Source organism: Vipera ursinii (assembly GCF_947247035.1).
Source record: "Vipera ursinii genome assembly, chromosome: 2".
Lineage (NCBI taxonomy): Eukaryota > Metazoa > Chordata > Lepidosauria > Squamata > Viperidae > Vipera > Vipera ursinii.
In genome coordinates, this window is record NC_139513.1 from 233,323,034 (window position 1) to 233,339,343 (window position 16,310).

The 16,310-nt window shown below is 42.5% G+C and overlaps 1 protein-coding gene across 1 annotated transcript in view; it reads right to left on the reverse strand.

Annotated features, from left to right (window-relative positions):
• Positions 1-2,613: 2,613 nt before the first annotated feature.
• The window catches only part of PTCH1 (patched 1), a gene marked incomplete at its 3' end in the record, with an annotated part of 55,118 nt that continues 41,421 nt past the window's right edge, over positions 2,614-16,310 (reverse strand). The window contains exons 17-21 of the mRNA XM_083353499.1: positions 15,303-15,440; positions 11,749-11,891; positions 7,235-7,334; positions 4,814-5,068; positions 2,614-3,144 (exon numbers count right to left, since the gene is read on the reverse strand). Coding sequence (XP_083209625.1) covers positions 2,614-3,144; positions 4,814-5,068; positions 7,235-7,334; positions 11,749-11,891; positions 15,303-15,440 — 1,167 coding nt within the window. The remainder of the gene's footprint in view (positions 3,145-4,813; positions 5,069-7,234; positions 7,335-11,748; positions 11,892-15,302; positions 15,441-16,310) is intronic.

Here is a 16,310-nt window from a genome sequence, read left to right on the forward strand (position 1 = left end):
AGGTGAGGCGAGGCGAGGCAGGGTGGGTGTGCCAATTGCCGCAGGGCAAGGCAAGGTGAGGCAGGGGCTGGAGCAGCTGTTGCCTGACACCATCGCCCCCCATCATGCACAGAGGCCAGTGAGTGCATGGGGGCCGACGGTGTCCGTCAGCAGCCACAGCCTCCTGCATCATGGCAGCCCCATTGGTGTGGGCGGAGACAGTCCTGGGATGGCTGGAAAGGAGCCCTCACCTGGTGGGGTCCTGTCTACATGGTGGCTCTGATGGGGGCTGTGGCTGTTGCTCCTCATCCTGCTCTGAGCCTCTTGACCAGCCAACCACACCGGTGGTAATGCCTGCATCGCCAAGCCCAGTTGGCCGCAGATCTGGAAGTGAAGCTGTGCCGCCATCCTTGCAGTGGCGGGGGAAGGTGACTGTAGCACACGCCCTTCCCCTCCCTGCTGCCACCCCACATCATCCCGCATGCATGGCCCAGAGGCGCACATGGGACAATGTACGGCAGCACATGTACAGCAGCAGCGGTAAAGGATGGCCGCAAGCCAGATCCTGCCTTCCCACCGCCACTGCCCCCACCAGTGCGAGAATGGTTGACAGAGCTTCGCTTCTGGACCTGCTGCCTGACAGTATCAACCCCTGACACTATAAGCCCCTGCACACAGAGGCCAGTGAGCAGCGCCAGTCAGAAGAGCGGGGCCCTGAGGCGGGGTATGTGTGAATCTCACTCCCTGGGCTGCGAAGCATAGAGCAATTGGGGGTGGGGTGCAGACAACACACAGGTAAGAGACCTGAGAATGAGAAAGACGCAGGCGGAAAGTTGCCTGGCCTGGGCGCATCCACTCGAAAAATCTGACACAGGTGGCTTCTGCTGCGGCTCTGACCGGTCAGCTAGGCAGGGAAGCAGGAGGGGCAGCGGGTGCGTGAATCTGCTGCCTCGTCGGGCTGCTAGCGAGCAGCTGAGGCAGCTCCAGACCCCCAGCTGCCCCTCACTCCTCCTGCTTCCCTGCATGGTTGACTGGTCGGAACAGCAGAAGCCACCCCCGTCATATCCGTCAAGTGGATGCACCCAGGCCAGGCAAGGGCTTTCTTCCGGCTGTCCTGGAGCCGTTTCTGCCCGTGCTGAAGGGGCTCTGTGGCCAGTATGCCATTATGCTGGGCAGCCAGCATGCTGCTCGCTGGCCTCTGTGTGCAGGGGCTGATAGTGTCAGGAGCAGATCCAGAAGCGAAGCTCTGCCGACCATCCTCACACTGGTAGTGGCGGGGGAAGGCAGGATCTGGCATGTGGCCATCCTTTGCCGCTGTTGCCGTACATTGTGCCATGTGCGCTTCTAGGCCATGCATGCGGGATGATGTGGGGTGCCAGCGGGGAGGGGAGGGCGTGTGCCACAGTCACCTTCCCCCGCCGCTGCCCCCACCAGCACGAGGATGGTGGCACTGCTTCGCTTCCACATCTGTGGCCAGCCGGGCTTAGCAATGCAGGCATCACCACCGCCACCTCCTGCTTCCCTGTGTGGTTGGCTGGTCAAGAGGCTCAGAGCAGGAGGAGGAGCAACAGCCACTGCCCCCATCAGAGCCACTGTGTAGACAGGGCACACACCAGATGAGGGCTCCTTTCCGGCCATCCCGGGACCGTCTCTGCTCAGGGCGATGGGTCTGCACTGCAGAAGGGAGATGGTGGCTCTGATTCCCCCCTGCGGATTCCCCCAGCCCCCTGCCCGGTGCCCCTTTTATGCAATCCTATGTGATGCAGTGTGGATGAGAGGCTCAGCCGGTGGGCGGGGCGGCTTTTCTCCGCAGAGGTGTCCCGGCTTTCCCGCCAGCCCCACACAGACCCCCTCACCTTCCCCCAGCTGGGACCTGACGACTCCCACCTCCTGCCCCTTCCCCAGTCAACCCCCCGAGCAGCCCAGCCCAACAAAGACAGAGGGAAGGCAAAGCAGAAAGCTGGTTGTTAAAATGATTGTAAACCCACCACTGGTCGCTTCCAAAGGCCGTTCACTCACTCTCCCGCCCAAACTGCTCCTTTTATAAGTTCCCTGACCCCACCCAGCTCTCGCAGCTGTTCCTGGACTGCGCATGCGTGGAGAGGGGGAGGGGGAGAAGCCCGGCTATAGTGTGCGTCCCCACAGAGACGGCTCTGCGTGCCACCTGTGGCACGCGTGCCATAGGTTCACCACCCCTGGTCTAGACTCAAGCCCCTTTTGGTTTTTTGAATTCATATAGTTGCCCTTCTCATTTGCATGTTCCCCTGTATTTTAGAAATTCCTTAATACAATAAGAAATTGCTTAAAGCTACAGGAGGCTATAACAACAGCAATAGCACTTAGCTTTATAAACTGCTTCACAGTGCTTTATAGCACTTTCTAAATGTTTTACAGTGTCAGCATATCTCTCCTAATAATCTGGGTCCTCATTTTACCAACCTTAGAAGGATGGAAGGATGGGTCAACCTTGAGCCAGTGAGGACTGAACTCCTGGCAGGTGAGCTGAATTAGCCTGCAATACTGCATTCTAACCATTGCGCCACCATGGCTCAGTGCCAAGAGATGGGTAAGAAGTGCATGCATGCTGGCAGATGGTGTGAGTAATGCTACCCACTGGGGATGGAAAGTGTTACCTTAATTTGAGCCCTCGCCATGAGTCCTTTCTTCACATTCAACATCTTGCAGTTCTATGATTTCTATTTTAGAGTTCCTCCTCTCACACCGGACATTAAATGGCACGTGAGGATCCTCAAATTGTCCATGCTCAGCTTCATGGTGTCTCTCATAGGCTGGAAAGCTTCCTCCATGAGGATTGTGGCTGTGCCCAGCAGGATGTACAGCTACAGTAACTGAAGCTGAGGCAGTCACGGTAGTGATAGGCTGGCAACATGATGGCACAGAAGAGCCTGTGGCAGTGAAGGCTGGATTTCTGATGTTCTGACAACGAGTTCTCTGACCAGAGCAATCCCTGTTACTAGAACAGGAATGCCCTTTAGTAAAAGTTTCAAAGGCATCTCTACGTGGCCGGTAAGGGGGTGGTTGAAGTCTTTCCGTTGGTTCTCTTTTCAACTTCTTGCTCTTATGCCATGTTTGTTGGATTCCAGGGTCTTGATTAGAGTGTACCTTTGGGCTTGATGGATAATAGCTTGATTCTGGTTGGATCACCTGGGAGGGGGGAAAAAAGGCAGGGAAACCTTTGAGCAATATTGTGAACCAAAAGCTTTTATCTGGTTCATGAAATAGTTATTGTTGCATTAATTAAATGTACTTTGCCACAGCAAATCTGACAAAGTTACTTAGAAGCCTGGGTGCATTCTTGCTCTATAGTAGCCCTTTTACTTCATAACAAGCAATAAAGGGCACCATCGCAGTGAAACAAAAGTTCGTGCATACATCCACGGAATTACTTTCCAAAACTTTATTCAAGTGTGCGCATGTGCGTACATGAGCGCATGCGCAGAACAGGGTTTGAATGAAGAGTGGAGCCAAGGCAAGATATGCACCTACCCTGCATATTTGAATTGATTGGTTGAACTTTTTTAGACCCACTTTTTTTTTTTTTGGACTGCACATGGCAGAGGACTGGGAGCCGCAGGAGTCGGCTGAAAGAGCCGCATGCGGCTCCGGAGCCACGGTTTGCAGACCTGCGTTCAAGTGTGTTCTCATTAATCCGCTTGAGTACAGTTTCTCCTTTTGCAAAAAAAGTGGAATGGAAACATTTTCTCGTGTGGCTCCATAAGCAAACACTTGATTTTTTGGCAAGTGATAGAGTTCAAGTAGATATTAATGAGATGGCACATTTAACTGATGAGTGATTTTTTTTAAGCATGTAGAATACAGAATCCTTTTAAATTAAACACATTTGATCTAAAAGGGTATCTCTACTCAGGGCATCCACAGGTGGGGTCAGTAATATCAAAATGGCACAGCCAGACAATCCAACTCCTGCCCCTTTTTAATGTATGTTGTTCTCATGTAAACAGGGGTGGGCCTTCAATTGCCCTGTCACGCCTGCTATTTTGATCCTTTTGATTTCTCCCTCACCACCATGGATGCCCCGGATTCTACTTCTTATTGTAATGGCTCTAATTACCTATTCTTCATCTCAGAAGCAGAAGAAAAGAATCCCTTTTTACTTCCTAGATTAGCTTGTTCAAAGATAAATATGAATTGGACACGGTTTGGAAAAAACACTTTGATAAATATTCATCACTTGTGTCAACTTATATCCAGCTAGATTTTTTTTATTTTTGTTCCTGCCCCCTTACATGCAAAGGCTACTAAAGAGAACCTGGCAAAAGTCACTTTTTTACTTAGAAATTATCTCAACCAAACTAGGCCAACCCACTTCCGTACTCAAATCTCTGTATCAGAAGAAATTATACAAATTAAACCATTCATTTAGCACTGGACTATTCTAACACTTCACTTTCTTTCCTTTATTCAGTTGAATTTTGTGATAAGTACAGTAAAAATACAACTAAAGGACAGATGAAAGTAGATTTTGTATTTATTACCATTTTTTGTGTTCTGGAGATGAGATTACGAACACATGCTTTGGTCATTAATCATCTCCTTCACTTACAATCAATTACTGTTTTTTGTACCACTTACAGTCACATGAAATTTATAAACAGGTGTTACCTAACAATGTCCCTTGTTTAAAGATTTATAATTTAGTATTTTTAATTGTGATCATTTTCTATTTTACTCTATCATAAGTATCCTTTCCTGAAATAAATTGATTCCCTACTTCAGGATTATTTTTAACAATAAATATATGGGATCAGTGGTACAATAAATTAAATACCAAAATGGGACTTCAGTTACTCACCGTGGATTTGGCAAACACTGGACTTTCAGTTGCTTCAACAATGACTTGATGGACTGGGGCCCCAGTTCTCTGAGGGCCCTCATATTGATGTAGTTCCTCACTGATTCCTGATACTGTTGTCTGAGAACTGTATTCAGAATCAGATGTATCTGAGCCATTTTGACCATGAGTCGGTGGAACAGCAAACCTCACAATGCTTGGGGGAGGTTCAGAAGAAGGGGTAGGTAGTCTTCTCCTTCCATCAGCTGGAGAAACCTGAAGGTAACATTTTTAAAGCTCTTAGTAGTAGATCAATAAAAGCCTCAGGCATATTCTTAAGCTTGGAGAAATACCCACGATCAGTCTTTGAAGAACTGCAGGTAAATTGTGTCGAGTGTCATTTTCCACTTAATAATCCTTGATGAACAGTGCAGGAGCGTGACATATAAATTAAGATTTGACACACTGTAATTTAAATTGTGTTACTGCACGATACATGGGTTGCTGTTATGAAGTAAAAGGGTTCCAATTATTGTAACCCCACACGCTTCTGTGACATTCTGTAGCATAATTCTGAAGTATCTTCCACAACATACATCTTTACATTCAACTCCTATTCAGTCCACTGAAAGATCAGCTGATCTGTCTTCTAATACTTTTTCATACAGGACTTGTTCTCTCCCGACATTTTTTCTACCTTCACTCTTGTTGCTTTCCCTTATTTCCTTTTCTCCCATCATTCACTAATTTTCATAGTCTCTCAGCATTATACCGTATGAACCTGCTAATTGGTCAGATGCCAACAATATGGTAATCTGGAAAATAATCAGCAGTTTAGGTTCCTAAATTAATAGAGTGGTATAAGTATGCTTGGCCACTGATTGCACTTCTGGCATTCTGGCCACTGATTGCACTTGTGGCATTTGGTCAACATTGAGCCTTGGTGGAGCAGTGGGCTAATGCCTCCTTAAGTAACACCAGATGCCTGCAATTAGTGCGCATCCCACCAGGCTCAAGGTTGACTCAGCCTTCCATCCTTCCGAGGCAGGTAAAATGAGGACCCAGATTGTTGGGGGCAATTAAGCTGACTTTGTAATAAGCCCTAAGAAGCAGGCATATACATAGAATGAAGGCTACTGCTAAGCTTGTAAGCCGCCCTGAGTCTTCGGAGAAGGGCGGGATATAAATGGAATTAAAAAAAAAAAACATTTACCAGAATTGACCCAAACTGTCTTTGCCATTAATAGGGGATGAATCGCTATGTAAAAGCCTCAACTGAATAAAGCCATAAAAGGAACTTAAAGAGTGTCTATGGATCCATCTGGCATGTGGAAGATTGTGTTTTGGAATGTAAAAAAAACAGTGAGGGAGGGGGAGCGAGGGAAAGAAAAGAAGGAAGGAAGATGTCTGTGAAACAAAGAGGAAATAATCTGAATGAAAGTGGTCTCATTTTTAGACTGGAGCCAATGGATACATGTATGACAGTAAAGGTGTAGGTTCAGTTGTGAAAAAAGGGCTAAAATATGTGTCAAAAATATGAATTTCTACCATATAGTAATTCTGGTGAAGTATGAAAAAAGGAATTCAGAGATTGGGATCTTCACTATAACATTATAATGAACAGTAAAAATTTATGGAGAAATTCTGAAAGAATGGGATTTGAGGGGGAAAGTTCTTTTGGTGTTATGAAAGGATGAATGGGAATGAGACACGATAGTTTCAAAAATAGTTATCAGAGCTTTAAAAAACCTAAGAATTAATTAGAATGGTGATTCTTCCATGCATACATGCTTTTTAAAAAGTCTTCTGTTTCAAGTACTTGGTTTAAGTACATAATTTGTGTTTAGAAGAATGCTACCTGAAACACCTCTATGGATACTGCATGCAGTACATTACTTTTCAAGCAGGCATGCTGGTATCCCAGCAGCTGTCTTCTGGGCCTGCAACCGATCAAACTTGATGTCATCATCTGTGCTTCTCATGCCCCCCAAAAATGTTTCAGAAGAAAGGGAAAAAAATGTGAAGATGGCAGCAACAAACCTCCTAAGAAGTAGCTGCAAGTGCTGGAATGAAGTCGACCCTGATTAACAGCAATCAATTGGGGACACTAACTATGATGTATAGAGAGGACTTTAATAGATATATTTTTATGCTTTGTTAAATTTTGTATTATTTGTCTTTCCACCCTCTTTCCAGTGTTCTGTTTTTGAAAAAGGGGCACACAAATGGAAGATAGCAATAGCTGGGCCATAAAATAATATTTCTGATATCCAATCACAAAAGTTCTCTTTCAGAATCAATTTTTCTATATCACAAAAGTTAGATCTGTAAAATGAATTAAGTTTTGGATTTTGAATTATGTCTCAAAGTGCCAAATATTATAAAGCAATATAATTTAAAATGGTAAAAGTACAAAATATGTGTCATTATAATAATACTGACCTCAGGATATGGTCCAAATAGGGAAAGGAGAACAGGAAGCAGTACCAATCCATTCAAAGCGCCCAAGATAGTTAAAATTGCCAAAACAGCAAAGAAATACCTGAAAATTTTAAGATATAAACAGTTACAATCAGAAAGCGTGTTGAGTACTAAAAACAGAAAACAAGGCAGGTAATATACTTTCATTAAATATCCAAGCAAGCATGCTAATATAACATTCATTTTTTCCTATTTAATGAATAAACTCAGCATGCAATTTTGTGTGTGTGTTTTTTTTTACCTTTTGGATTAGAGAGTTCTACGTTCCACAACCAAAGTGTTAGTTCAAAAAAGGAAAGAAAAAAAAAGTTTGTTAATTTGCCAGAATCTTGCAGCATGTAATGTTATTTATGAATGTGTTACACAAACACAAAAATATGGAATGCAAACTGAATGACTGAAAGGATTGAAAGCACAAACACAATGAAAGAGGCCCTCCATTAGTGAAAATCCAGCAGAAGCAAACAAATGAAGTGAAGGGTGTAGAATTTAAACAATTTAGCCTAGAAGGAGAAAGAAAGTCCACTTCTCCCAGCAACTAATCCAGTGTGAAATGCTCCTGCATCTAACAGCAAAATCTCTAATTAAATCTCTAGTATATCAGGTAAGGCTTTCCCTTGCCATTCATTAATCATAACTTTCCGCCTTGAATTCTGTGAGCTCCACTTTTACCAAATAGCTCAAGTTGCAACCTTTTTAAACGCGGGAACCCGGCTTTTGCAAAGAAAATGCGAGCCATTCTGTGGTAAGCCAGAGTATTGTACTGCATAAGAGCCCTCTACAATAGCCAAGCTACATTGCAGGCTAATCTTTTGTTGAACAATTTAGCATCTCTGAACGCTCTTGTTTTGTGTCACCCAATTCAAACATAAAGGCTGGAGGACTATGGAAGAAGAGGAGAGTGCACAAGTGCTTGTCCTTTCCCACCATTGAGGGCTAAGGTCCTTCGTGAATAACACGGCAAACCTGCCAGCCAAGAGGAAAGCTGGACTAGCAAATATCCAGCACGGGGGAAAGTGGGGATGGCAATAGGGAGCAAGAGAAAGGGAGAGAGGGAGTGAGCAGGGAGAAACAGGCTAAACCCAAAGATGCATTTAATGGTGCAGATTTTAGGCTACTGTTTGAAGGTGAAAGGAGCAGGAGGAGGAGATGAGTTGAGTCTTTTGTCAATAGTTTTGCTCACTATGTGGCTTACAACATTTATTTATTTATTTATTTATTAAATTTTTATACCGCCCTTCTCCCGAAGGACTCAGGGCGGTGTACAGGGCAATAAGTATTAAAAGACAAAATACAAAAGTTAAAAAACAATTAAATGTTATGCCCGATATATACAATAATTAAAAACCATGTTTAAACCCCAAACCCAAACCCATCAAACCAGGCCAGATTGCTCAAATAAGTAAGTTTTTAGATCCCGCCGGAAGGAGCGAATCTCGGGGGCCATCCGGAGTTCAACCGGCAAGCAGTTCCACAGGTCTGGCGCACCCACAGAGAACGCTCTCCCCCTGGGGTCCACCAGTCGACATTCTTTGATCGGAGGCACCCTGAGGAGGCCCTCTCTGTGGAAGCGCACTGGACGGAGGGAAGTTGGCGCCGGCCGCAGGTGTTGCCGTAGGTAATCCGGACCCGTGCCATGTAGGGCTTTGTAAGTCATTACCAACACCTTGAATCTCACCCGGAGGGCAACCGGCAGCCAATGCAGCTCGCGGAGCAGAGGTGTAACATGGGAGTATCGGGAGACTCCCAACACAACTCGCACAGCTGCATTCTGCACCAGTTGGAGCCTCCGAGTGGTCTTCAAGGGCAGCCCCATGTAGAGAGCATTACAGTAGTCCAAATGAGAGGTCACGAGCGCATGAGTGACTGTACGCAAGGCATCCCGGTCCAGATAGGGCTGCAACTGGCGCACCAGACGAACCTGGGCAAAGGCCCCCCTAGTCACAGCTCCAATATGATCTTCTAAAGAGAGCTGTGAGTCTAGGAGGACCCCCAAGTTGCGCGCCCTATCAGGAAAAAACACTACAGCTATCCTCCTGTTATGGAAGCATTACATCTAGAAGTTTCTGGTCTGCATTAGTGGAAAGGGGAGGGGAAAACAAACAGCCAATTTCGTACACTGATGTAAAATGAACACAACTTTATACTAGAGTTAATACACCTTCATATAAGACTTGCTGCAGTCAATGGCATCTCATCAGTCTTGCTCTAGAATAAACAGGCTGATTACAGATCTGACCACTGAGTATATAAAACCTCTACCCAGATGTGCTGTTGAGCTTAAAATCTATTCCTTGTGGGGAAATTGTAGTCTTTCTCAGGTCTTGAAACAATGCCCAAGCTTTGCTTTATTTAGTTTCCATCCCTCTTCAAAAGAGAGAGAGAGAAAAAAAATAAACTAAACCCAGATTGTGCTAGAAAATAAGAAAGCCAAGCTCAGTTTTAAAGACACTACAAATAATTATTTGAAAAAGTAATTTTTCCAGAGTAGAGACCTAAGGGACAATAGTGACCACTAGGTGTGCAATGTTCTGTTCTCACAATAAAATGTGAACAGAAGCCCCACTGGTATAAATGAAAAATGCACATCACTAGTAATCTCTTGCCTGAAGTAAATTACAAGGTGGCAATGCCCTTCCCTAAGTTCCACAGATAGAAGCGATAGACAGGTGATTAATATTTACTCCAAGAGGTAAGATGGAAAAGCATCTCTGACCACAGTCAAGGGAAGCAGATAAACCATGTGGCACAGACAACTGCTCTTCAATATCTTTCTACCACTTACTATTATGCTCTGCTATTTTCTTCTGCCCAGTATAAACACAGTAATCAGGATTGCCCAATTGCTGAGGCTGAGTACCCACATGCCCTAATTGCTTCGTGATGAAATCGCATCTGGAGTACCTTGTGTAAACACTGAAAATGCAGGAATGCAATGAAGAACTGAATGAAGGGAAGAGAAGAGGAAAGTGATGGGAACCTAGATGTAAACTAAGTTCAAGTTTGAAGATCCAAGAGGGGTACGATTTCAAAATGTTTTGAGAAATGACATTTCTATGGTGTTCTTTTGACTTTTACTATATTTAGCAATCTAATACCAACAATAGGTTGTTCTCATAATACTCATTCACCTTATTCTGTATTGTGTCTGCAGTGCTATACTGTAGAGAGTTGGTGTTGCTTTTCTGCTCAAAAACTCTGCCTAAACAGCAGATAGGACCCATTTCTAGTATCCCTCCACAGAGTTCTCCTAAAGCAAGAATTAGTTTGATTCTTTTTATCTGAGAAATGAATATCCCTAATTAAATCCACCAACTTCCTTTAGGTTCCAACAGAAAGGCCAATAGGCAGTTTTATGGAATTTACAGGACATCCTGTAGTCCTGCTGACTTAACATTCATTTCTAATTTTCTTTTTTAATTTTGGTCGGGAAAAGTTTTTTATAAACTTTAGTTTGGGGGAAAAAGGGGAGATAAAGATCCAGGGTGCTTGTAGTTTTATAGGCCTCTCAACTCAAAATTATCCTCTATATAAATTATTCTAAACAATGTTTTGGTGAAAGGTCATCTGTGGTTAATCACTTGCAATACCTAGTCTTAGATACCAACTTAATGTTTTTATTAAATGAGAGTATTGGCTCCAAAGAGTCTTTCTGAGTTTAGTGAGATTAAAGTAACCACTAACACAGTACAGTAAAAAACAGAGGCACAAGATTGCAGGCATGTTCAATTATTACAACAGCAGGTATATGGAAATGTCCAAGTTCCCAAAACAGAAATAGGCAAAAGAAATTAGGAATTGTGATAAGCCACAGCCATTAAGGGGGCTGCATCTCTCCCCGTCTCTGTGTGTGTATCATTAATCCAGTTCAATATTAAAATCCCAACACCCATATTGAGACCCCCCCAAAGCTTGCTGGGGAAAAAGGAAGTGAATTATCATTGGTCCACCTTGGGTAAGACAAGAGAGAAAAGAGAGGAAAAACAGTTAACAAGTAACTTCTCCTAACAGTCTTGCCTACAATCCATAACTGGATGATGCCTTTATTACAATAAACCAATATTTTACAAAAAGAGGGGACAGGCAGTCCTGAACTCTTTATCAAGCAAGATGTTATAAAGTATAGAGAAGGGGAAAAAAAGTGTATTGTAAACTTTACAGCTAATTGTTGGGGGTTTTGCTTCTTATGTCCCCCTTGCTTTTGCTTGTAGAAGAATTCTAGAATACTTGACATTTGCACAAATTTTTGTGTCCAGCCATGTAGTTTGGATTTTATTTTATTGACAGATATGGATAAAATTGCTTTTCATTGGTGTAATGTTGGCATACAGTCCAATAGAATATTGATACTCTTATCCACATGTCTTATTAGTTAGTCAATTGTAAGCACATTTGAGTAATCAGATAAATGAGGTTCAACTGCATTCATTATGTTCTCATAAAACAGGGGAAAGACGAAAATGGGTAAGCTCTACCTGACAATAAAGTCAAATTCAGATCCTGCAAGCATTAATACGCCAAGTAGTGTAGACACAGCTCCATCCAACACGGGTGCAAACATGTGTTCTAATGCAAGGATAGTCCTACGATTTTTGTCTCCTATTGCTGTTAGAAATGCCTAGAAAAAAATGTATTAATTAGTAAGCACAGTTTAAGGATACTTGACTTTCCTCACAGAAATCAAAGATGTATTATTTAAGGAATAGAAAAGTTCTTCAACCTGTCATAAAATGTAATTTATAAATTAAGGAGCATTATAATTCATCCCCAACCAGAAATCATTCCCAATCTCAGATATTTAAAGGTTAGCTATAATTATTCTTTTACTCATTTGGGGAATTGCTTCCAGAGTAGAGATAATTCTTAATGCGTACTTACAGGAATTACGACTCATTTCTAGGGATTCTTTGAAGAGGGTGTTTATAATTATTCTAAAATATTAAATGCACCAACTAAATACAAAATAGTTTAACCAAACACTGCAGATTACATTATATTGATGTTCTTTCTTCCTCTTTTGTGTGTCACTAAAATTTCATCCATTTCACCTAACAAAGAGAACTAGGGTATCACTGATGCTGTATATTGTTCTTCCCAATATTTAACATTACTTGTCTTTCTTCCATTTAAAACTTGATGATGATTTCACTTTCCCTTGCATTAATATTTATGCTGGAGCATCTTTCACCCCTATATTCTTAAAATGTGTAACCATACTCCCTTAACTGTACTTTTTGACCATACCATCTGGGGTTGGAAAAGGTGTTGCACCACATATTGTTATACAGCAATATAGTACAGGAAAACATCGTCCCGATAAGACAATGTCTTTCTGATTTTTGTATTGCAATATAGAGCACTTGTACGTTAATGGTTTGGATTTCAACTTCCCTTGACCTTAGCAAGCAGGGACTATGACAGGCCCATGTGAGAGCTGTAATTCTGAACATTTGGACAGCATTGAATTCACTGAAAACATGTACATCGTAGTTGGGCTCATAGAAAAAAATTAAAGAGACAGAGCTTGGGAGTTGTACATGCCGATAATGGATGGATAAATAGTCAGAGCATTTTATAAGATCTGAGTTACAAAAACATGCAGTGTAGGTTTCAGCACGCTAAAATGAATGCATGTGTGAGATGTGAAAAAAACAACAGAAGGGGAGAATTGATATGAATGAACTATTCATTTGTAGAAATTCCTTTTAAGTACTACATACTGAAATTTACTGATAGCTAAACACTGAATATTTCACATTCTGTATGACTTTATTCTTTATGTTCAGCCAGCTATCCTCACTCTTTCGTAGTTTCCCTGTTAAACTTTGGCTGAGGTTTTTCATTTGCAGTTGTGATTCAGGAAGAATGGTTTTAAAATATGTCTTCTATTTTAAGTAAAGCTCTATCACAATATTAGAAAGCTGACATCTAAGTGCTGGATCAGCAGGCATTTTTAATTTTAAAAAGGGGATAGAAGACAGGTGACTAAAACATTAACTTAAGGCTACCAAACAGGACTACAAAAAAATGGTAACATAGTTAGGGCTTTCTGTATCTTGTTTTGTTTTTTGCAATCAAGTGGCCATTCTCAATTCTGCAATCTAAGTTAAAAAAAAATAAAGACACAAACTGGAAGAAAAACACTCTAAAAGAAATCTGGTAGCTTTACTCTAATTCCTACATGACAGCTGCCTGAAGTATTTTGGTACCAAAGGACTACAGGCATGGAGATAAAAGGCAAAAGTAGATGAGATATAAACTAATCACCTTGAGGTATGTCAGCATTTTAAAAAAATAGCACCTGGTGTATTTTGGGGGTGGAGTGTACGAGAGAAAGACAGAGACAGAGAGGGAATGACACAGAAATCTGCAATGCGTGGGAGAGGATATTTAACTTGTTACACCTTAAACTGTAATTCCAACAGCAACAAAAGTCCACAATTAGTGCTATGTAAAACACCCTCCTATAGGTGCCAAGAAGATAAGTGAAATTTACACAGTAGCTTAAAATTTCATCGCTCAAATGGCACAGATGGGAAAACTAGCACCTAGAAAATTTCCACATATGCGTACATATGAGTATGAATATGAGTACATAGAACCATCTGATTCAGGCAACAGGACCAGAATGGGTCGTTTAGGCATGGACCCTTGGCTAAACAGAGGGGAGGGCGGACAACATGGGAAGCCCCTCCCTACTGCTGCTTGCCTGTTGCCCGCTCTGCACAGAGCTTCTGACAGCTTAAAAAAAACCCTGCAGAGTAGCAGCTTCTTTTTTTCCCTTCCATTCCCCCCCCCACCTCCGTCCCATTGCCTCTGCGCCTGGAATCCAGCCTGACACCGAACGGGCAGTTTGTGCACCACCTCTGTTCATCTGCACTGACCCCACATACATACTGCCCACAATTGCAGAAGCCACGCAGTCCTTGCCATTCGCCTGCGCTCTCTCCCATGCCATCTGCAATTGCAGAAGCCGCGCCAGCCTTGCTCCTCCTTGCTCCCTCCCCCAGTGGCTTCGGTGACTGCTACTCCTATCACCACTCCCCCTCTCTCCGGTCCTGGTGACAGATCTACAAGGGCCCAAAACTTGTAGAGCAGCCGCAGTACTTAAAAAAAAAAATCTTAGGTCTCGCGCTGTCCCCCCACAGCCCCTGCAATTGCAAATCACCAATCACACACTGCCCCCCCCCGAAACCATGGCTTCTGCCTGCCACCCCATTAGCTGGGAGCTATTTGTCCTGTGCAACCAAAGGCCCGGGTCAAATGGTGCCTGGGTGAATGGGCCAGGCCAAATGGCGAGGAACGGAGGGCCAGGGGCTCATTGGCCATGGAGAATGGAGAATGGCCGGGGGAGGGCAAGAGGAGGAAAGCTGGCTGTAAATGGGCTGAGGTGGGTGGCAGGGGGGGAAAGGAGGCATGGCCAACTGTCCGTGCCTAAACGTCCTAAACCCAACAAGCATTATAGATTATGCCATGAATTTACTCCTAATTTAAAGGCTTGGTATTTGCTTTCTTCTCAATATAAATATGTGAGCATCTGTGCAAACATGTAAAAGCACATACACTCCACAGCAGAAGTTCCTCTTCCCATTAAATAGATTTTCAAAAAAATCTTCAGCATTACGGGGTGATAGACAAACCAATTTGATTACAATGTCATATATTACAGTAACTCAAATGCCTGAGATAAAGTATATGAATTAATCTGAAAAAATAATTGAGTACAGTGTGTGTGTGTGTGTGTGTGTGTGTGTGTCCTCTCGATAACTTCTCAAAAAAAAGGAAAATACATATATTTAAACATGCACGTGACATACTGTTATACTTCTAGTTTATATGCATTAACTGAGAAATATCTAAACATTTTAACACTTGCATGTACAGTACTGCATGTACAGTATTTGCAATTTATTCACATACTCATATTGTGACATACAAATTTGTACTTGGATTTTGGAAAAGCTGCACAAATCAATTTCCCCCACACATACATGGAAGGTCAGAAATTAGAAGGCACATTGCCACTTACCAAAGCAATATGAACTGTGAATTCCACTCCAATTCCAACAGAGGCAATCAGGATGACGACAGGAACTGCACTTAGCTTTATTCCAATTAGACCCATCATGCCAAAGAGTTCCACTGTCATAAGAGCCAGTACAACCACCTAAAAGATTACAGATGGTGGTTAACTATTTATCATGTTGCAGAAACAAAAGCACAGACAGAAAGCATAACTTCTTTTTTTTTAAAAACCCTTAACTTATTTAGTGTAAGTGTCTGTATCCTTACAAATATTATATACTATAGTAATTTCTTCTCAAGGTAAGCCTTTAATTTGGCACTGCAATCTAAAACTTTGTTAGCCTTCTGCTTTTTTTTTTTTGCATGTTTCACCTCTACTAAATTCAGTCCTAGTGCAAAGATAGATACATAAAAAGATACAGGATTTCCACTAAACAGATAACTGGAGGAGGAGGAGGAGGTCTAAAACTTCTGTACAAAAGGTAAAATTCCTTTCTGTAACCCAAACCCACTTCTGTAGGAATCACAATAAATTATTTTATAAGCTAATGACTCATGACTGATAACATACACAGTCAACCCTTAGACAGCTCTTCTAGACTAAACATTTACCTTTTTACATACCTGTTATACAAATCTATGGGCCAAAAACCAGTAATCATTTTTTTTACCTCTACCATTTTATAAGCTGCAGAGTTCATAAAGTTTAAACAGAATGACATCAAACATTCTGCTTGAAAAGAATACAGTGTGCTGACAGATGTCTGGTGCTTCGCAGAACATATAAAAAAGTCATCTGTCTATACAGTTTATATTCACCATTTTATTTATTTTTTAACACCCTGCCGCACTGTGCCACTTTCTTCCCTTCTGTTGAAGCTGAACATTGTTATCAACAACCAGACTCCTCAAGAGTAAACGAGTGGCACAATACCCACTATAGTCTCTAGGGTTATAGTTACCCTGAGGTAAAATGGGCGGCCTATAAATTTTATAAATCATAAATTATGCT